The sequence below is a fragment of the Ceratotherium simum genome, chromosome 16 (genome assembly GCF_057802395.1).
Source record: "Ceratotherium simum simum isolate JZ-2026a chromosome 16, ASM5780239v1, whole genome shotgun sequence".
NCBI lineage: Eukaryota > Metazoa > Chordata > Mammalia > Perissodactyla > Rhinocerotidae > Ceratotherium > Ceratotherium simum.
Genome location: NC_141915.1, coordinates 16,646,015 through 16,668,751, shown reverse-complemented (window position 1 = coordinate 16,668,751; position 22,737 = coordinate 16,646,015). Strand labels below are relative to the sequence as shown.

The 22,737-nt window shown below is 46.2% G+C and overlaps 1 protein-coding gene across 3 annotated transcripts in view; it reads left to right on the top strand.

Moving 5' to 3' along the window:
* RPH3AL (rabphilin 3A like (without C2 domains)) overlaps window positions 1-22,737 on the top strand; it is a 140,530-nt gene that overhangs the window by 5,361 nt on the left and 112,432 nt on the right. The window contains exon 1 of one of the 3 annotated variants that reach the window (XM_087440675.1): window positions 6,908-7,119. The exons of 1 other annotated variant lie outside the window; for it this stretch is intronic. In XM_087440675.1, the coding sequence (XP_087296801.1) occupies window positions 7,074-7,119 (46 nt within the window). In that variant the 5' untranslated portion in view covers window positions 6,908-7,073. Of the gene's footprint in view, window positions 1-6,907; window positions 7,120-20,329; window positions 20,456-22,737 lie in introns of those variants that run through there. One more of the 3 variants, XM_087440673.1, reaches the window with a different exon arrangement.

Genomic DNA, 22,737 nt, shown 5'->3' with positions numbered 1-22,737 from the left:
GTTCTGCTGAGTCCATGAAGTGGCCCTTTTCTCACTGCCGTGAACCTGGGGTAAGCGAGGTGACGTGTACCACCTTCTGCTCTGTGGGGTGTCAGGTTGGCCCGGAGAAGCTGCAGAATACGGCTGGTGCTGCAGCCCTCGGCACAGACCGCCTCAGCCCTCCGACAGCCATGAGCTGCCTGCAGAACATCAGCCTTTCAAGGACTGCGCCAGCCTGTAAAGTAAGCGGCATTCATTGGGAGAGCAGCTCCTTTCACATGGCAGTTATCTGCTGCTAAAAATACCGGAGCACCTTATGTAAGCCCGGGGTTACGCAGTTGGCACCTTATGTAAAAGCACTCAGTATACCGTGGACGATTAATCAGTTGGGTGTTGCAGTAACTTGTGGGCATCATAAGTTGGGGTGGGTTTACCTGGTGAGGAGGGTGAACGATCATCAGTATCCAGCCCTGCCTGACTCACAGCTGCGCTCGTGCCTAATTTACGTGTTAGTGCGTTTTCATCTTTGGGTCTGGCCGTTCCAAGCAATCGAGTTGATGCCAGAGTTTATCAAGTTTCCTCTGGCTCAGCCCCACCCCCTCTCATTCACTGATAGTGCATCCTCTGATTCTCAGAGCTGCAGCGTCTTGGGGTTAGAAGGGCCTCCTTCCCATTCAACAGTCCTCTCAATGAGTAGCCAGGAGAGGTGGCCGTTTGGCCTGTGCTTGGATGCTGCCAGTGACCAGGGCAGCCCATCTCATGGTTGGATGATGATTTGAATAGTAAGGAGAGCAATGCAACAAAACCGAGACAGAGAATATGCCAGGTAGGCCCAAAAGCTGAGCTGTAACTGACAGGAAGAAATTTCACAGGGATCAGATTTCTAAAGCCGTGGGATCTGAGGCTTGGAAAGGAACGTCACAGTGGACATCAGTTTGGCAGAACCCGTTAAAATAAAAAATGTGTCTGCCTTCTGACAGGAATTCTACTTCTCAGGATCTGCCCTAAAGAAACCTTGGCAAGTCTGCACAGCTGGAAAGTTCTGGGACACTCTTTGCGGTGGTTTGCAGTGGTGAAAAACTGCACAGTTTGAAAGTCCACTAGTGCTGGAATAGTTATGTAAACTTGAATTTTCATAACTGGGAATACTATGCAGCTTTGAAAAAGAATTAGATCTTTCTATAACAATAATGATGAATCTCTAAGATTGTAAGGTGAAGAAAGCACATTTTAAAGTGACAAATACATTATGATGCCCTTTATAGAAATGTATACACAGTCCTTCATACTTGATATGAATACAGATATACGTAACAAACACCTACATGTAAAAGCATATGAAAACATATAGAAGAATACCTTCCAAACTTATGATAGCTATCATCTTTAGGGAAGGGGGAAGGGGACCAGGACTGTGCGTGGGAAGGGGGGAGGATGACGAAGAGAAATTTAGTCTTCTCTGTGATATTTAAAATTTTTAAAGTAATTTTATTGATGCATAATTTATATACCACAAATAATTCACTCATTTTAAGTATACAGTCTGTTTTAAATTCTTTTTTTTTTTTGGAAGGAAGATCAGCCCTGTGCTATCTGCCAGTCCTCCTCTTTTTTTTGCTGAGGAAGACTGGCCCTGGGCTAACATCCGTGCCCATCTTCCTCCAGTTTATATGGGACGCCGCGACAACATGGCTTGCCAAGCAGTGCGTCGGTCATTGCACGCCCAGGATCCGAACCGGTGAACCCCGGGCTGCCACAGCGGAACGTGTGCCCTTAACCACTTGTGCCACCGGGCCGACCCTGTTTTAAATTCTTAAAAGGAAAAGTACTTATATAATTAAAAATTAATGTCTGATCTAACCCCTTTCTTGATGCAAGAAACCTTCTTCCATCCATCTCTGAGTTGTGGGTGGACTGTGACTGGAAGCTCACAGTAGAGTGTTTTGCATTGAGGGGCAGCTCATGTAAGTAGAAATTCTTCCCTCTTTTGAGCTGAGATCTGCCTCTTTGTTGCTCTGCCTCTGAGTCTGTCCCTTTGGATCCATCTCAAATAAGTCTTCTCTCTTCCCACGGGACAGGATTTTCACTGGTACAAGATCCCCATAATGTGCACCTCCTCTGGGGAGAAATACTGCCGTCTTTCAGGGCTTCCTTGTAGAGTCTGTAGGGTGATATGGATCACGCATTCCAGACTCCAGCTGTGCTGAGCAGCTGGCTCATCAACCATCCTCCTAAAGCTTGTACAGAACTGGACCCTCTATCCCCGATGTTGCTTGACCGTGACATACACTTCTTAAAATTAATGGTCATTTTTTTGAATTAGAAAAGAAATTGATGTTCACTGTTGAAAATTTAGAAAATATAGAAAAGCAGAAAGAAGAAAATAAAAATCTATGATTCCCAATCTCCAGAGATAACCACTTAGAAATCGAGATCATTCTGTATTTTATGACCTGCATTTTATTCAACGTGTTTACTTATCCTTAAGAGTATTGACTGACATATACGTACAGGACATTTTTTGTCTCAGTTCAGTGCTTGTTTTTCTTTTATTGTTATTTTTAAAGATAGAGAAGGTTTTAATATATATGTGGTGTTGTGGACTGTTTGTGTTCTCTGAAAATTCATGTTGAAGCGCTAACCCCCAGTGTGATGGTATTTGGAGATGGCGCCTTTGGGAGGGAATTAGGGTTAGATGAGGCCATGAGGGTGGGGCCTTCATGATGGGATTAGTGCCCTTATAAGAAGAGATACCAGAAAGCTCTGTCTCCTCTGCGTGCATTAGGAAAGGCCATGTGAGCGCACAGCAAGAAGGCTGCTGTCTGCAAGCCAGGAATCGAGTCCTTAACCAAGAACCAACTTGGTTGGCACCTTGATCTTGAACTTTCAGCCTCTAGAACTGTGTAAAATAAATGTGTGTTGTTGAAGCCCCCCAGTCTATGGTGTGTTGTTATGGCAGCCTGAGCAGACTGATAGATGTGGTTCAAGTCCATGAGTCCTTTCATTTTATGATTTCTTCCTTTGCCTTTGGATTTGAAAGGTCTTCCTCACCCCAAGGTCAGATAAATATCCACCTGTATTTTCTTCTGGTTCTTTTTTGGTTTCAGCTTTTCTATTCTACACTCTCTTTTCCATTCACTTCTAATCCAACTGAAATTTATTTTGGTTTATCCTGTGAGATAAGACCCTGATTTTATTCCTTTCTAAATCCTCGACCCGTTCTTTCAGTTCAATTTCTTGCCCCACCAACTATATTTTAAATTTAAGTTTAATTTAGTTTTTGATATAGGCATACCTTGGAGATTTTGCAGGTTCCGTTCCAGACCACTGCAATAAAGAGAATATTGCAATAAAGTGAGTCACACGAATTTTTGGTTTCCCAGTGCATATGAAAGTTACGTTTACACTATATTGTAGTCTACTAGGTGTGCAATAATAGCATTATGTCTAAAAAAATGTACATACCTTAATTAAAGAATAATTTATTGTTAAAAAATGCTAACCATCATCTGAGCGTTCAGCGAGTCATAATCTCTTTGCAGGTGGAGGGTCTTGTAAAAAAAGCTTCATCTGCGAGGCACAGTAAAGTGAAACAATGAAACGAGGTATGCCTCTATACATTATAATCATGTTGTTCACATTTCAAACAGTACAGAAGGCAAGCAGCAGAAATCTCCCTCCTCGCTTATCTGTTAGCCTCCCGGGTCCAGTAACCGGTGTTACTAGGTTAATAGCTTTTGGTCTTAGACACTAGGCACCCATCCCTCTCCCCTCCACTGACTTTAAATGTTAGCTTTATTATAGTGTACAGACATATTAGTTTCCAGGTTTTCTGTTTTTTCATTAATCTATCTCTTTTTCCTCCATGATCACATTTTTTATTATGACTTTGTTATATTTGCACCTCGCAGTGCAAACTCTTTCTCAAAATTTCCTTGGTTATGCTTGCCTACTTATTCTTTCTTTTATAAGAGATTTATAATCATTTCATTGTTTTTCTACAAATATCAGTAGAATCTAATTTGGAATTACATTAAATTTATAAAATAATAAATATTTTGAGTTTTCCTATCCAGAAATATGGTCCTCCCCATAGTGATTTGTGCCTTTTTTCTATCGTCTCTTCTTTTATAGCATCCAGTAAAGTTTCATAGGTTTCTTTATGGAGGTTGTGAACATTTCTTGTTAAGTTTTTTCCTAGGTGTTTTATGTTTTTTGTTGCTAGGGAATAGGATCTTTTTTTCCTTCATTTTATTTTTAACTGGATATTTTTGGAATGTAAGAAAGTTTATTGATTTAAAAAACTTATTGTGAAATATGTATGTTTAGAAAAGCATATAAAAAATGTATGTAAAGTTTAAAGACGAATAATAAAGCAGACATATTCACAGCTAACTTAAGAAATAAAGCAAGAAATAGAGACCTTTAGAAATTGCTTTTTATACCTCTCCTTAAATACCTCTCCTCTCTCCCCATCCCCAAGGGATACACTAACCTTAATTTTGTTATAATCATTAACCTGCTCTACTTTATAGCTTTACCATATAGATTTATATCCTTATGCGATACATTGTTCAATTTTTGTATGCTTTTGAACTTTTATAAATGGAATCACACTGTATTCCAGTTTTTTAATAGATACATTTATGTGTGTGTGTGTTTTTGAGATTCATCCTGTTGTTGCATGTAGCTGTAATTCATTCCTTTTTTCCTGCTATGTGTAAAGATACCCAATTTATTTATCCCTTCCACTTGTTGATGGGCATTTGGATTGTTTCTGCTTTTATTTACTATTCCCAACATCCTTTCTATGTGTAGGTTTCTCCAGGATATATACTTGGGAGCAGAATAGTAAGGTCGTAGGCTGTGTACATCTTCACCTCCTATTGTTCTCCAAAGTCTGAAATAATGCGTATTCCCTCCAGCTCTGGGCCAGAGTGCTTGGTGCTTTCCATCCTCACCAATACACAGTATCATCCATGCTTTTAGTTTTTGCCAGTCTGGTGAGTGTGAACCGGTATCTCATGGTGGTTTAAATTGACATTTCCATGATTATTGGTAAGGCTGAAGGTGTTTATGGGCTATTTGTGTTTCCTCATTTGCACACCCGTTCTTGTCTCTATCCATTTGTTTCCTATTGGATTATTACTAATTCATAAGAGATCTTCCTATATTCACATTCTGGTACAGTCTTTTGCTTATTATATGTTGCAAATACCGCTCTCAGTTTGTGGCTTGCTTTTTCACTATCTTAATAGCATCTTTTCAGGAACAAAACAGTCAAATACTTCAGCAAGCTTATCATTAACTAAAGTTCAATATTTGTTTATGTTTCTTTTCTTTTGTGGTAAAATGTGCATATGATGAAATGCACAAATCTTATGTGTTCCATCCCGTGAGTTCAGATAAATGCATATACCAGTGCAACCCAGACCCCTATCAAGATAGAGAACATGACTGTCACTGTAGAAAGTTCCCTATGCCCCTTCCAGGCAATCCCTGCCCCACTTCCCCAGGATCAACACTATTCTGATTTTTTTCTGCCGTAGATCAGTTTTGTCTGTGCTAGAATTTCATATAAATGGAATCAGACAGTGTGTACTCTTTCGTTAAAGGCTTCATTTACTCTCGCTTGACCTAATGTTTTCATTTCATTCATAACGGATTCATCCCTGTTGTGTGTGTATCAGTAGTTGCTTCCTTTTTATTGCTGAGTAGTATTCCATTGTATGACTATGTACAATTTGCTTATCCACTCACCTGTTGATAGAGCCCTGGGCTGTTTTTAGCTTTTGGCTATTATAAATGGAGCATAAGTCTTTGTGTTGACGTATGTTTTCATTTCTGTTATATACATTATTTCTCTTACGTGTTTTACTTCCATTAGGAGTGGAATTGCTGGGTCAGAGGTTAGGTGTAACTTTTTTTTTTTTTTCAATTGAAGCATAAGATCCCTTCAGAAAACTGCACAGATCCTAAGTGCACTGCTTGAATAATTTTTACCAAGTGAACACACCCATGTAGCCATCACCCAGGTCAAGGAGTGGGACCTTGGCCCAAGCTGGGCGACTCAGCTGGGCTGTCCATTCTGGTATCTGAAACTCAAGCAGAGTGAAAGGCTATTGGAGCCACTTATTCCCGCAGTGGCATCTGATGAGACTTTGACGCCCACACTCTTGGAATTACCAGGGTTCCTGCTTTCTTTAACATCAGGATCTTCAGCCTTCCTATTGATTCTTCCTGTTGATACCAGGTATCCCTCCAGTAAATTCCTTTCTGCTTACGTCAGCCAGATGTGGTTTCTGTTGCCTACAACCAAAGAATCCTGATGGATACAGCATTCCCAACTGCCAGCACCAAAGACTTAGTGGCATGTGCCCCTCATGTTGCAGAAACTCAAGGCAGAAGCTGCCTTGAAGCAATCCCTGAGTTTTTACATGACCCGTTTGAATGCTTGGACTCCTGGGCTAACAAGGGGAGCTCTCAAACAGGTTGTCACTTTAGATCTAACTTAAGAAGGTTTGCGGCAAAGCTACTTCAAACATTTAGGCTCGATGAGGTGGTTTTTTTTTTCCCCCTAACTTTAAATTTAGTTTTCAGTTTTAAAACCATTTTCTCTCAGTCTCCAGTAGGAAGTTAATGGAGAACACTGGCTTAATTTAGAAGGTGAAATGTAGGAGTGTGTGTTACTTTCTGGACTTCATTTTTGGAAACCAGGTACGTTTCTCTTGCTCCTCGATGTGGAGCGCAGCGGGGTTAGATGAGGGGGTGTTGGGTGCAGTGGTCAGAAAACAAGGGCTGGACCCAAAGTTCTTCAGCGCTGTCCCTTGGGGACCGTTTGCTTAAGAAGGCTCAATATCTAAACTGTTCTGCTCTCAGCAGGGCCTCATTTAAAAGTAAAAAAAGGAAATGAATTCTCTTCTAGTTTCATTTTTAATGTCATCGAATCACATGGATTAGTGACAGGAAACGACCCAATTTCGACTGGTCTCTGAGTTGTCACCATGCTTGTCCTCGTTAACGTCAGGGTCTGGGAAAGTATTTGATCAAAGGGGAAGGTGCTGTGGGTGAAGTTGGCCAAGGAAAGGTCAGAGATGAGTGTGAAGTTCTTTCTGATCCCAGTGGTGACAGTTGGTCCAGGTATGTCTCAGAGCAGCCACTGGTTGCCCGCGTTCTCCCAGCTGTCATCATTTCACGGGCTTTCTGAGAGCCGGGTCCCGCAGAGTGAGCTTCTCTACCTGCCAGTTCTAGCCCTGCTGGCTGTTTTCCTCATTTGCAGAAGCCGCTGCTTGGGGTTCGATGACCCTAGCCTAGCCAGGAAGACCTTTCTCCCCCTCGCCGGGCTTGTTGGGACCTTACACTTTTGACCTGAGCTCAGCAGAAACAGGACCTGGTTCTTTACCACGCAGTCTGCCCGTCTCAGGGGTTCCGTGGAGCAGGTCACTAAGTGCCGTGAGTACCTTGCTTGGCCAGAGCTGCAGGTGGCTGTGGACATGTGCATCTGCCACAGGCATTTTTGCAGGTTGAGTGCCACACAAGGGCACCAGTGGAAGAGGGCTTGATTTGTGTGGTTTATGATGGCGGTTTTCTAACAGCTGGACATGAAGCGTCTTGTTTTAGCATTATCGGTTTATGACGATGATTTTCAAACAGGTGGGAGAGGAGGGCCTCCACGAAGGGGAGCCTCTTCTCATTCCACACGGAAGTGTCTCGTGGGCTGGGATGGCCTCAGACTGCCCACAAGCCCATCGTCAGGTTTAGGTGCCGTATGGTGAACTGGGTCCCCCTTGACAGAGTGATGGGGGATAATTTAGCAAAGCGGAAACTTGGGAGTGAGAAGACCCTGTATGGAATCTAACTTGCCTTTACAGAATTGAAACTTTGCATCCGGGTCACTCTCGGGGGGTGGAGAGGACAGGCCCCCAGGCAGCCGAGATTCAACTGTGGGCTGACCTTGCTTTGTGTGGACCTGATGTGCAGGGTGTGGGCTCAGACGGTAGCTCAGTGAGGGGTTGAAGGTTTGCAGTGCAGAGGTCATTGCCTCAGAGGACAGTCACTGTACTTCACTCTCTATGGTGGGCTCTGCTGACAGACGTAGAACGTGAACTCTTAGAGCGTTAGTGTTGGAATCTGGGACAGGCGTGGGGGATGGACAGCACATTGAGGCAGGTTGGGAGGAGTGGAAGCTGACACGCTTGAGGGAGGGTTGGGTGGCAAGGGGAATGTGCTGGGGGTGCAGGTTTAGTGGGGGTAGGGAGGTAAGGCACATCTCCAGAGGTTGACAGCTGGGGATCCAGGCAGCTGTCTGCAGGGGGCTCACCAGGAGGTAACGGGGTCCTGGCAAACAGGCGCAGCCAGTGACAGACAGTCTCAGGACAGGAGATCTTCAGAAGTGTGGGGAGTGAAGAGGGTCGGCCTGCAGCCGGCCCAGAGCCCGAGGCCCAGGGCTTTGATCACTTGCAGGCTTTTATCCTGGCTCCACCACTGCCTCCCTCTGTGGCCTTGAGAAGTTGCCTCGCCTCTATGAAACTCAGTTTCCTCGTCTGTAAAATAGAAGTAATAATAGTATCTGTCTTGTTGTCACGAGGACTAACTGAGAAGTCTGTACAAAGCATTTAGAATAGGACTTGGTGCGTGGATGGTGGGTGTTGTTATTGTTAGCATTGAGGTCTCCCCAGTTTGGCCTGACAAGTGTGCTTTTGGCCTTGGAGCTGCCTGCGAATGAGGGTCACACTCAGACTGGGGGGCTGCTGCTTTGATTTGATACTGACCTCTGCAGACCACACGCTTGCCTTGTTTCTGTGGCTGCTGGGAAGCTCAGAGTCAGATGTGTTGCTCTGTTTAATCATCAGATTTCTGGTGACATCTCCTCTTTCTGCTTTCTGTTTGGCCTTTGTTCTCTTTGATCCTTCAGCTGTTTGTTTTTTATTGCATTTAAGCTAAGCTGCCTCAAGCCCTCCTTGAAATAGGCAGTTATAAATTTCAAATGAATAAATATAATTTTAGATCATACATTGAATCAGTCACAATGTAAGGAGATACGCTCTGCCTGCCCACGTCCCTGTCCCCTTCTCTTTTCCTGAGTCTGGGGGATCAGTTGAGGCAGTACGAAGGGTCAGCTCCTGGGACAGGCTGGGGTGCACTGCCCTCCCCAGTCCCACAGCAGAGGAAAAACTGCAGATTTTCTAGCTGTGAAGATGCACTTCAGGCCCAGTGGTGGGATTGGTGTGAGGGTGGGTGGAGGAGGACAAAGAGTAACTCTTATCAAGCACCTACTAAGCGCCTGGCACTGTGTAGGTGCTTAATACACTTTGGGCTGCCCAGGAGGCTGCTGCTAGAGATGAGTATCCCAGGTGTGGGACTGAAGAATTCTGGGAGGTTTATTCTGTAAGTATGCAGGAGGAGTGTGGCTCTGCCCATAGAATCAACCTGGACTCAGTTGTGGGCCATATGAAGGACCAGATAGAGGACCTTCCCCAGGGCTTCCTCCCACTGTTCATACTTGCCAGGACGCATGTCTCAGTCACCTATTGCCACAATATAGCTGCATAACAAACCACCTCAGACCCTACTGGCATATGCCAATAAGTATGTATTCCCCCCTCATATATCTGTGGGTTGGATGAGGTTTGGCTGGCCTAGGCTGCTCTCGGCCAGGCTCGGTTAGCTTCAAGCTGTGAGTTGGGGTTAGGTCTGTTCTATGTGTCTCTTATCCTGCTTGACCAGTGACCAAGGCATGTTGGTATCATGGTGACAGGCAGGAGTGCAAGAGAGGAAGCTCAGTCGCACAAGCACATTTCAAGCCTTTGCTCACATCATATCCACTGACATCCCATTGGCCAAAGCAAGTCACACGGCCACTTCCAAGCCAAGGGGCGGGCAAGTACACTGCCCACCACTAGGCCACGGCAGTGTGGCTGTTTCGTACCATTACAGGGAGTGAAGAATTGAGACCAATAATTCAGCCTACCGTAGAATGACTTTCATTCATTCACTCAGTAAATATTTTTTGAAAGGCTACTGTGTGCCAGGCACTGTGCTGCCTCTGGGGATAGAGTGTGTACAAGGCAGACCAGGTTCTTGACTTATGGAAGTTAGAGTCTAGTGATGGAAATACACACTAAAGAGCTACTTCTATCATTAATTATTTAATTGTAGTTGTGATTATCACTGCAAAGAAGTACAGAGCACCGGGGGGCATGTACAAAAGGGCCTGACCTACCTAGTCCAGGGAGAAAGAGATGGATTTGCTCAGAATTGAAAGGTAAGACTTAATCAGGCAATGGATCCCTAATAAGGTTAGCAGCTGACTTCTCATCAGACACCATAGAAGCCAGAGGCAGTGGGATGACAGGGTCACAGTGCTGAGGGAAAAAGACTGTCAACCAAGAAGTCTATATCCAGAAAAACTGTCCTTCGAAAATGAAGGAGAAATTAAGATGTCCCAGATAAATAAAAACTGTTGCTATTAGACCTGCCCCACAAGAAATACTAAAGGGAGTCCTTCAGGCTGAAATGAAAAGACACTAGACAATAACTTGAATCCATATGAAGAAATAAGGAGCCCTTTTAACAGTATAAATGTATTTTGTTGTAACTCTTTTCTTCTCCTATGGGCATAAAACAATGATTCTAAAAGTGTGTTGACAGGCTTATGATGTACAAAGATATAATTTGTATAACAATGATAGCATAAAAGAGGAGGGAAGAAACAGCTATGTTAGAGCAAAGTTTTCATATATATTGAAATTAAGTTGGCATTAATCAAAGCTAGATTGTTTTAAGTTAAAATGTTAATTGTAATCTCAAGGGCAACTACTAAGGAAATAACTAAAAAATACAAATTTTTATTACATAGTAAAAGAATTAAAATAGTATGCTAGAAAATACTTATTTAACACAAAAGAAGGCAGTAATGGAAGAATATAGGAATAAAAAGACATAAGGCATACAGAAAACAAATAGCAAAATGGCATAAATCCTATCTTATCAGTAATTACATTAAATGCAAATAGACTAAACACTCCAATAAAAAGACAGAGATTGACAGAATGGATAAAAAAAAAACCCAACTCTACTGTCTACAAGAAACACTTTAGATTCTAAGATACACTTATGTGGAAAGTAAAGGGACAGAAAAGATATACACGCAAGCAGTAACTAAAAGAGAGCTGAAGTGGCTATACTAATATCAGACAAAATAGACTTTCAGACAAAAGTAGTTACCGGAGACAAACAAGGACATTTTGTGATGATATAAGGGTCGATCTATCAGAAAACATATCAATTATAAACATATATGCACCTAACAACAGACCCACAAAATACATGAAGTAAAAACTAACAGAAATGAAGGGAGAAATAGATAATCCAACAATAATAGTTGGAGACTTCAAGGTTCCACTTTCAGTGATGGATAGAACAAGTAGGCAGAGGATCAAGAAGGAAATAGAAGACTTGAACAACACCATAAACCAACTACACCTAACAGACGCCTATAGAGCACTCCACCCAACAACACAGAATACACATCCTTCTCAAGTGCACATGAAGTGTTCTCTGGGAGAGACCATATGTTAGGTCATAAAACAAGCCTCTATAAATTTAAAAGGATTGAAGTCATACAAAGTTTGCTCTCTGACTGCAGTGAAGTGAAATTAGAAATCAGTAACAAAAAGAAATTTGGGAAATTCACAAATATGTGGAAAGTAAACTCACTCCTAAATAACCAGTGGGTCAAAGAAGAAATCACAAGAGAAATTAGAAAATACTTTGAGATGTAGGAAAATGAAAATACAGCATACTGAAACTCATGAGATACAGCTAGAGCAGTGCTTAGGAGGAAACTTGTACCTGTAAATGACTATATTAAAAAAGAAGACAGACCTCAAATCAATAACCTTCCACCTTAAGAAACTAGAAAAAGATGAGCAAACTAAATCCAAAGAGAGTGAAAGGAAAGAAATAATAAAGATTAGAGCACAAAAAAATGAAAGAGAAAATAGAAGAGGCCACACATTTTATGATTCCATTTACAGACATACCTCCTTTTATTGCACTTTGCTTTATTGTGTTTTGCAGATATTGCATTTTTTACAAGACCCTCCACCTGCAAAAAGATTATGACTTGCTGAAGGCTCAGATGATGGTTAGCATTTTTTAGCAATAAATTATTTTTAAATTAAGGTATGTATATTGTTTTGTTAGACATAATGCAATTGCACACTTAATAGACTGCAGTCTCATGTGAACATAACTTTTATATGCACTAAGAAAGCAAAAAATTCGTGATTCCCTTTATTGCGGTGGTCTGGAACGAACCTGCAATATCTCCAAGGTATGCCGGTATATGAAATGTCCAGAATATGCAAATCCATAGAGGCAGAAAGTTAATTAGTGGTTTCCAGGGGCTGGGGAGAGGGAGGAATGGGGAATGACTACTAATGAGTACAGGGTTTCTTTCTGGGGTGATGAAAATGTTCTGGAATGAGATAGTGGTGATGGTTGTATAACTCTGTGAATATGCTAAAAACCGCTGAATTGTAAACTTTAAAAGGGTGAATTTTGTGGTGTGTAAATTAAATTGCAATAATGGTGTTAAAAAATTTTAAAACAGAGGTAATTAGGCAAAAGGGGTTGGGGGGAGCAGGGTTAGGGGAAGCATTTCCCAGGCAGGAATGCTTGGGGTGCTTGCAGGCCCCAAGGGGGAAGAATGTGGTATGTTATGGGAAATACAGAGGCCCAACTTGGGCAGGGGGTGGGGGTGGGGTGCAGATTTTGGTTTTGTCACCAGAGCAATAGGAAGCCACTGGAGGATTTCCATAGGCAGTCCCGCTGTGGGGCTGGCATTTTTTTTGGTGAGGAAGATTGGCCCTGAGCTAACATCTGTTGCCAGTCTTCCTCTCTTTTGTATGTGGGACGCCCCCACAGCATGGCTTGATGAGCAGCTTGTAAGTCTGCACCTGGGATTCAAACCTGCAAACCCCGGGCCGCTGAAGCGGAATGAGCGAGCTTAACCACTACACCACTGGGCCAGCCCCGGGGCTGGCATTTTGAAGAGCTCACTGACTATGTGAGGAGGACAGATTGGAGAGGGTCTGGAGTGGGTTTGAGGAGGCCTCTGCAGTAGCCAAGGTGAGAAGAACCTGCATTTCAGGGAGATTATTGTTCACTGAAACCACTGCTCTCTACCGGCCTCCAGTTGGAATCCTCCCGTTTATTCCTAATCAGCCCAGAGAGTGGCCGCAATCTCCTTGCTTACCGGGAGGGTGGTTGGGGAGTGGACATCACATTAACCAGTGTAACTAGGACTGGTGGCTAGGTAGGGCCAGCCTAGTTGCAAACAGTAGAGATTGAACAAAAACAGGAATTTATTGCCAGGACACTGGAGTATCTCACAGAAGCCCAAGCCCTAGAAGGGCTGAATCAAGCACGTGGACCAGGGGGAAACCTGAAAGCCTGCTCTCTGCCTTGGGTTTCCTTCAGTCTCTGTTTCGGCTTCCCCTCTCCTTCCTCTCACTGAAGACCACCTTTCTGTTTCACGGGCATTTCCGCTTGGGGAAGATGGCCCCTCTAACATGGGGAAATGGCTCTTAAGTTTGCAATTACTATACCAGAGAACAGTTGAGTTGAGACTTTGCTGCTTTAGCCCATTTCCCAGATTCCCAAGGGAGGGACCTTGACGTGCCATCTTGGGCTGGGTGCACTCCTGGAAGAGTCAGCTGGGCCCGAGGGGGCTGGTCACAGTGGAAACTCGGGGCTTCTGGAGCCCACCCCTGAAGGCAGCTGGGCAGCTACAGTAAGGCCAGGGAGAAGAAGGGGCATTGGATGGGCTGCTGGGTTACCTTATGTCAAGGGTCCCTCCCCCTCTGCTGTGGGTAACTCACTGCCTAGGACTGGTCTACCCCTTGGGATAAACTACATGAGACCTCATTTTGTCACTTGAACTGGTTTGCAAACACAGCCCTCTGCCTGTCCATCTCCCCTCCCCTTTTGGCCTTCACTTTCAGCCCTTGACTGGGCAGGGAACATTCCAGAATTTAGAATGAGTCTTACACCTTTTGAATTCTGTCAGCTCCCCCAGAAAGAAAGGCCTAGCCCACACTCTGCTGAAAGGCTTGTTGAAAGGACTCCTGTTACTGTCATCGTCTCCTTTTTTACCTGCTGTTTGAAACTCAGTGGTGCTGATTCAGGTGCCTGGAAACCCTAGTGACTGTGGAATAAATGAGCCTCTGATTGGGGACAGGAGGGGACAGGAAAGGTTGTGAAGTCCGGTGGGGGGCATGGGTGGGGGTCAGCTGCCACTGACCTCACACAGCCCCACGATGTCCAGCCTCAGCTCACTCTCTTTCATCTGGCCCACAGGGAATGCGTGCTGGGCCGCCCTTTCTTTCTGCAGGGGACGCTGTGGTCAGGAGACTGCTGGCGGGGCCGGGAGCCCCAGGCCCTTCCGGGGGGGGGCAGCCATTTCCAGTCCCGAGGAGTGTGATTGATCCTGGATGGTATTTTTTCTCTTGCTGTGAGAAGCAGGGAATTGGAGTTTTTCAGTCACTGCTCTCAGATATCAGTAGAGGGAAGAGGAAGGACTCTGCATGCAGATGTGGGTTCCGGAGCTCATTTCTCTTTGAATTCCTGCAGCGTTTATAGGAGACCATGCGGTTTGGTGCTTTCTTATTTAGGGCTGTCTGCTGGTTGCCTAGCATGTTGTTTTCAATATTAATAATGATGCTGGTGGTGGGCACGTAGCTGGTGCCTTCCCACTGATTAGCAGTCACAAATCTCTCCATTTAATTTCTGTTACAACCAGGTGAAGTAGGGCAGATTGTTTTATATGCATTTAATAGTTGATGAACCCTCACGTTGCCTGGGCTTGGGGAGGGGACGTATGTCGGCAGGGACTAAAAGCCTGGTTTCTGATCTCTAATCCCAGACTCTATTCACAATAGAGTGCCACGATATTCTTTCAGGCAAAGACTGTGTCTTATTCCTCCTGGGTTTTCCTGTCATTCATCCATCTCTCTATTTATTTCTCCATCTTGTTCCATAAAGGAATCAAGATGCCCACAAGAATACATATTTCTTGAATATATACATCTTGAATATATAAGAAATATAGAAAGATGTGGGCCAGCCCCGGGGCCTAGTGGTTAAGTTCGGCGTGCTCCACTTTGGGCCTGGGTTCGCAGGTTCAGATCCTGGGCACGGAACCACACCACTTGTCAGCCATGCTGTGGCAATGACTCACATACAAAATAGAGGAAGACTAGCACAGATGTAAGCTCAGGGCGAATCTTCCTCAAGCAAAAAAAGAAAAAGGAGGAAGATTGGCAACAGTTGTTAGCTCAGGGTGAATCTTCCTCAGCAAAAAAAAAAAAAAAAAAAGAAAGAAATATAGAACTATGTATTTATAATAAAAAGATAAAGTTGATATTATATGCCAGACCTCTATGTAGATATTTTTATATATATATTTGTGTGTACGTGTATGTGTCTGTATGTATATATGTATTTAAATAGAAACCCGTGAAAATAAGATCAGGAAAAATATAGATTAACTGGAAGGTCAAAACCGGGGAGAGAGGTAGACTACATATTCACGCCATAGAATTGTACTACTTTACTATGTTTGAACCACAGATTTAGCTCTGAGCTAATGAGCAGTCAAAGCAGGAAAAAAATATTTACATGGTTCATGTGGTCCATAAGGAGAAGGAAATCAGATGCTGAGTGCTTTTTCAGGCAATTAGATCTGAAGGAAATTTCTTGCCTGAGTGGTCATCTGTGGGACCCTGAGTGCAAGGGAAATATGTGGCACGTGTGCCGCTGCTCTCTGCTCCTGCTCCCACGGCAAACATCACCAGTCAACCACGGCCCTTCCCACTGAGGCCGGAGAGAGCTTACAGTCCCTCTAGTGTGGTGTTCCAGGAAGCCGAGACCAGTGACTTGGAGTCGGCATGCAAGACGAAACCCAGTTGCCACTCCAGTGCTGGAGGTGATGGCGGTATTGGGGAGTTACGAGGGAGTTCTGAGTGGAGAGCCCCATTACGTCTCAGCAAGCACCTCTGCAGGGGTGACACAGCTGGACACGTCCTGTTGCCTGTTGGAGATGTATTTGCTGTAAAACCCCTCAGTTGGAGTGAGGGGTTGGGCCAGTTGGAGTGACCCGTCAGGGTGATGAAAGTGAGTGAGTGTGTCTGGAGGGACATGGGGGCCACATTAGGAATTTCTGACTCATTACAGTCCCTCATTTGTTCCACTAAAATATTTAGCAAACACCTATTACTTGCCTAGAAAGTGTGCCTGACGCTCTCTCCTCACCCCTGTGGTCCTGGTTTAACATCACTTCCTCAGAGGCGCCTTCCCCGACTCTTCCCCTACACGAGTGCTCACAGATCATGTCTCTCTGTACCTTTCTCTCTCAGCCTTTATCACAGCTTGTATGATATATTTATTTATGTTTATTTGTTTAGTGTTTTGCTCCCCCTCCAAGATATGAGTTCCAAGGTGGCAGAGACAGTGCTGTCTTGTTCACCATTATATCCCCCGTCCTGGCAGAGTCCAGCATGTAATTGGTGCTCAATACATAATGGTGGAATGAACAAATGAAAGAATAAAGAGGCACAAAGACGGAGCAGATGCAGACTTCGCCCAGTGGAAGATAAAGACATGAATGAATACAATATAAGGTGACAAATGCTCAGTGCTGAAGAGAGGGGACAGGCGAGGAGCTAATGGACTTCAGGGAGGAGGGGCTACTCCAGAGGGAAGAGATCAAGGAAGGTTCATGGCGTAGCCCCATATGCTGGGTCTGGAAGGATGAGGTGGAGGGGAGGGACGTCTGGGGCCCTGGAGGCAGCAGGAGCAGAGGCAGAGGCGGAGCTGGGGGAAAGAAGAGCCAGAATTATTTTGGGGTGCCCTTACGGCGGTGGCGGGGAGCAGGAGCAGCTACGCCAGGAAGGGTGGGTCTGAGCCAGCTGCTGGAGCTTTGTCCATCAGGCTTGATTTGGGCAGCAGAGAGGGCAGCAGCAAATTTGCAAGCGGAGCAGGGATGGGGTAAGAGGGTCCCCAGGCGGGCAGGGGCCAGCTGGAGAGGAGCTAGGGAAATCAGGCAGCCCGAGTTTGGCCCGGAGCGGTGGAGGCAGGACCCAGGGGGAAGGCACAACCTTTGCTCCGAGGACTCAGTTTATACCCTGCCTCTCCCTGTCAAGGAGAGAGGCCTGTCGACTCTTGGGGACCACCCTCTGGCAGGCTCCGGCCCCAGGACTCCAGACTAGCCCCAGCTGTGCACCCCACCCCCGCCCCCAGCCCGGCCTGGCCCAGCTCTCCAGGGGGCTTTGTGTAGCTAGTTCACTGAGTAACACCGTTGCCAACACATTTCTAATTTTAAAATAGAACATGTATTGGTCACATTTGTAGCAGTGCTATCTTGAGCATAACTTCTTTTAATGCTTTTATTCTCCAGACATAGATTTATTTTCCTAATTTCCCTCCTCTTGAGCTTTTTAAGGTGTTTTTAGTCACTTATCTAGGGAACTTTTATTTCCTATTTATATTAATTATCAAATTACTCTGTTTGATGCCTGAGTCACTCAGTTTATCCCTTTTGGCCTCCTTGCAAATCTTCCACGTGGGTTTATTAAGCAGTTTGGCACCTGCTTTCACGTTCACACCTGTTGGTGAAGCTTTGCCTGGAGAGTGAGGAGATGCAGGGTGATGGGCTTCGTTGCTCGTGATTCCTGGATCTTAGGATGATGCCGGATCGAGAGATGCTAATGGATGCACACGCCCCCCACCTATTAGCACCGAAGGTTCTCAAGTCAGCGTGCAAGGCTTCCTTCCCATATTCATTCTGGTTGCTCTAGGCCAGAAGACTGGCCATCCTGGGGTGGTCAGAGGTGGACAATGGAGCCTGAACGTGGAGCCTGAAGGACAGGCCTGGGTCTAGGATGACCTGCGGCAGCTTCGGGCGTCCCTGGGGGCATCGACAAGCCGGTGAACTTCCTGTAGTGGTCTGGGTAAATGCCGAGGGAGCAGCTCAAGCGTGGTGACAGACAAGGGAAGCTGCCACACCGTCCAGGGCTGTGGAAGAAGCCCACAGCGGAGGGGCTCCCTCTGGGCACGTGGCTGCTGCAGAGGAGCCAAAGTAGGCCTGGGAATGAACTCTGGGCGCTTCACAGGAAGCAGCTGCTGCCCTGACTGCTGCTGGCACAGACCTCCAAAGGGGAAATTGGGCATGGGAGCAGGAAGCTCACTTCCAGGGCATTCCTATTAAGATGTCAGGCTCGCTCAAGTTAGCATGTGTGGTGCATTCCCGCTCCTTCCCATTCCTGGACCCTTGATTGCAAATGACAGAGACCCAACTCAAACTAGCTTAAGCAAAACACGGGGGAATGAAAATGGTGGCGTGGCTGGGTCCACTGATTGACAATGCCATCAGGATTATTTATCTCCATCTCTCAGCTCCGCTTAGCTTCATTCTCAGGCTGTTTCCAAGTGGCAGCAAGATGGCCATTGGCCATCCCAAGCCAGCATCGTTCTCACAGCTTGCTGTCACAGAGAAAGGATGTCTTTCTCAGTAACTCTGGTGAGAGCCCCGGGAAGACTCTGTGTGGCTGGGCCTGGGTCACAGCCAGTCACTGTGCCCCGGGGGTGGGGGTATTCTAACCGGTCAGCCCCAGTCACATTCACCCTGAGGAAAAGGAAGGAGGGGCCGGTTTCTCCCACCCAGAAGGACTGGGCATGATTTCCTTGGCCCAGAGGAGGAATCATTCTCAAAGAAGGGAATGCTGGGCAGAAAAATGTATGTCCATTATGGAAAGCCAGCAGAGGCCTTGGGCTTTGCACATGGGCGCACAGCTGTCTGGAGCCTGGGGGCAGTGTTAAGGGTGCCATCTGCACAGCAGGGCAGCAGCATGCCCATCTCGCTCGGTTGTGCGGAGTATGCACACTCAGGCCTCTTCCCATCCTCAGGTTTGGCCCATCCTGGACCTTCAAACCGAGCCGGCCTTATCCGTGCAGCAAACCGCTAGGAGCATGTGGAAAGCAACCTCTCACCACCGTGTTTGTCCAAGATCAGCACCAGTCCCTGACACCCCTTCTCACATCTCTTTGGCCTCCGGTCCCTGGATCCACAAATCTGGCTCTCACGTCTGCATTTGGCCCCTGTCCCTGCTGAGGTTCCAGTCTCTTTTATGGATGCTTGACTCAGCTCAAGGTTCAGCTTATTTTGGTGTCACCTGCACTTTCCAGCCTGTGGTCCTGCCGGGGGAGGACAAAGTGGCTAGGTTGGATGTGGCAGAGGAGGCTCCTCTCCTCCATTGCTGCTCCTGAACTCAGGGCACACGCTCAGGATGAAGGACCAGCTGGTTCCCAGCACGCCTCGGTATGTGGCAGCTGTTTTCCACAAGCTGAGAGACAACTTGGATCACATTCTCCTGTTCGATACCACCAGTATCACACAGCAGCACTTCTCAACATTTTTAGCTACAGAATCTTTTCTTCCAATGAAATCTTGCCTGCAAGTCCAACATATGAAGCAGACAAGAGCCGAGTTGCTCCAAGTTGGGTTGGATTACACCTCTTTTATTCCCCCTCCAATTCCACATCAGCAGCCCTGAAGAGGGCTCCTTGGAACCCAGTTTGAGAACCTCTTTGTGATTATGTCCATCTATCCCTCTCGGTAGCATCTGCTTTTGTTCCCCATGGGCGAAGGGTTGCCGGATATGGTGTTTTTCTTATCACCACAATGTTCTTTCTGTCGTTAGCTTGTTTGCACCATGAAAAGGTCAACAAGGAGATCCTTGTCATCTTTCTTCTTGCTGTAGGCAGGCATCAGGGTGTAATGCTCCCTAGCTACGCAGGGGCTCACTTCATTACCCTCGTCCTCCAGCTGCATTTGGGAGGCCGTTCCCCTTACAGCATCGGTCAAGTTATCTGTGCCTCAGTTTACCTTCTTCCTAGGGAACCACATCCCAATGGGTGTCCCACCCCTGGCAAGTGAGGCTTCAGGACATCATGAGATGCTGACATCCCATGCATGACCACTGCCTGGAATGAATATTTTGGATGCCTTTCCATGAAATGTACCCTTTCTAACAAAAAAATCCTTGAAATTTATAAAAGTGGCCAGACTAAAAAAATAACACCAAAAAGAATGCAAACATTCCCAAAGGAGGCCTCCCTCTAGTAGGCATTGTCCTGCGTCTGCTCAGTTTTAGAAGACTATATCTTCAGGGGAATTGATCACCAGCAAACAGGCCGTAGTCTGGCTTCGGCCAGGCTTCCGTCTACCGAGGAGAATCCAGGCCTTGGTTTAGCTCCAACTGAGCCTTCCCAGTGGCTGCCACTTATTGACTTAAGTGTGAGTGATTCAGATCTTCATCAGGGTCACCCCTGACAACATAGTGGGAAGGAGAGTGACCTCCTCCGTCTGGGGCGCCAGCAGGGCCAGGCTCGGGCGAAGCCCTCTCAGTTCCTGGTAGGTGTTTTGATGTCTGTGGCTCTGAGGGGACAGGAAGATGACTTCTGTATTTCCTGGAGCGGGGGGCCCAGTTCATATAGAGGTTTTCTCAGCACTTTGCTAACTCCCAGGGAAGGGTGTGTGTCTGTGCGGGTAGAGTGTCTGGTTAATGGTTGACAGGAGACTTGCCTTTCCAGGTTCTTACATCCTGTTGCTTTAGAGGAAGAGGCAGCACGGGTTGGAGAAGAACCACAGCCCCCTCCGGCACCCCCTTGACAGTTGCTACACTTCCTATACCCTGAACTCAGTAGACAGGGATTGATTTGGGGGTGGCGGGCGGAGGGGGTGTGTGTTTTGTAGAAAGTTGAGCAGCAGATGGGCCAAGGGCTAGGTGGAGAATGGGGCCATGTTAATGCAACTGAGCAAACTGGAACATTCTGTTTGATAAATATTCTTATTGTGTGTCATGCTGTGTGTAGGCACTGGAAGAGGGTGCAGGCTCTGTGCCCCCAGTGCTCACATTGGGAGTCAGTCAGGACAAGACTAAGACAAGTCCCCAGATAACTGTGTGACAGGGCCAGAAAAACCAAGGGCCACAAGGAGACACAATAAAGTGCCAAGGCAGCGTTTCTTAGAGTGTGAGGGGATTTTGGGTATATTCTACAGTAATATTAAGTATATGATACAGATGAGCATTTAAAACATTTTAGGGATTATGTATGTATTCTCGTATATTAGAACATTTGTTTTCTTCAGTTGCCTTCTGATTATGGCAAATGATATGAGTTTCTATTTATGCTGGAAATACAAAGTTTCCTTTGAAAATAAATTTAAGTAAAAGAGTGAGTTGATTTAAAGGAAAATATTGAGTAAAGAATAGTACAGGGCCCATGGGGCGAGGGCAGGAAGCATGGGAATGCCTGAGGTTTGGGAACCGAGTGCTAGAGGAATTCAGAGACAGGAAAGGAAAGGGCTCGGAGGAGTCTGGTGGGGCCGGAGGGTATAGGATCCAGGTGGAGATGGGAGAGGATGAATCTATACTTACAGGTCCAGGAAAGTGTGTGCAGATCCTGGTATAATCCATTTCAGTTGCAGCATATGAGTCCTCTGGGAACGGGAGGGTGGGTTCAGACTGTATTGTAGAGGACCGTGAATCCCAGGGCGCAGACTCTGAACTTAATTCAGGGGCAATGGGAGCCACTGAAGGTGCTTGAGCAAGGGAGTGGTTCATGACTGTCTCTGAAGAGACTCACTTGTAGTGGGTACCAGGACTGGATGCAGGATGACCAGTCAAGGCCTAAGTAGAGAGAGGACGGGAAGCCCAGCCAGCCAGCCTGTCTCCCGCTGGCTCTGGCAGGCAGCCTAGAGAAGTTGGAGAGAGGCAGGTCTAGGGTGGACGAGCCATGCCTTGGTCTCTCTGCGGGGAGTCAGTGGGAGCCGGGCAGAGGTGCAGGTCACAGGTTGTGCATGGAGGCCTGGAAGGGAGGTGCCCGCCCCTCCCAGCTGGGCCCAATGGCCAGTTCCTGGTGTCTCCTGGCCGAGCACGGAATGTCCTGGGGGAAGCGGGTGGGGTCAGCTGAAGGAAGCTCCTTCTGGGCCGGGCACTGAGTTCCTGCAGGAGGAGGAAGCGCGCAGTTTCCTGCCCTGCAGTTCGGCCGGGCAGCCTGGCCAGCAGCCCCAGCCAAGATTTCATTCATTAGCAGGGCCTGCGGTCATCTCATCTCAGAGTTTTTTGTTTAACTCTCCCTTTTCTTCTAGTGTGGAGAAGTTCACCAGGAGTTCAGAGACGGGCTTGGTTTAAAAAACAGGGTTTTTTGGTTATTGTTTTTTTTCCCCTTTGAGGGCCTACTGTGTGTCAAGGACTGTGTATGGAACTTCTGCTCTGTTATCAGAGTTCACCCTGGACAAAACCTGTTGGAAGGTATTATTACCTCCGTTGTACAGAGGAGGAAACAGGGTGTGGGGAAATTGAGTCCCAAATTACACAGTAGGTGAACTGCAGAGCTGACTCAGGCTCACACTGGTGTTCTCTGTAGGAGCGACTGTGGACAAGATGTATCACCCGGGAGAACTAATAACTCACTGTCTGTGCTCCCCTGTCTGGGTGTGGGGCTGTGCCCTGCAGTGTGCTGGGGTGCATCCGGAAAATGGTGCTGAGCACCTGACAGCGTTGCAGTGGGGTTTACACGGGTTATGATATGGCTGAGGTGCTACGTATGTTAGCTGCTATTCCTGCTGTAATTACATAAAGCTAGGATTTGCGCAATCCTGAACACCGATTTTACTGGAAGACATTTTGG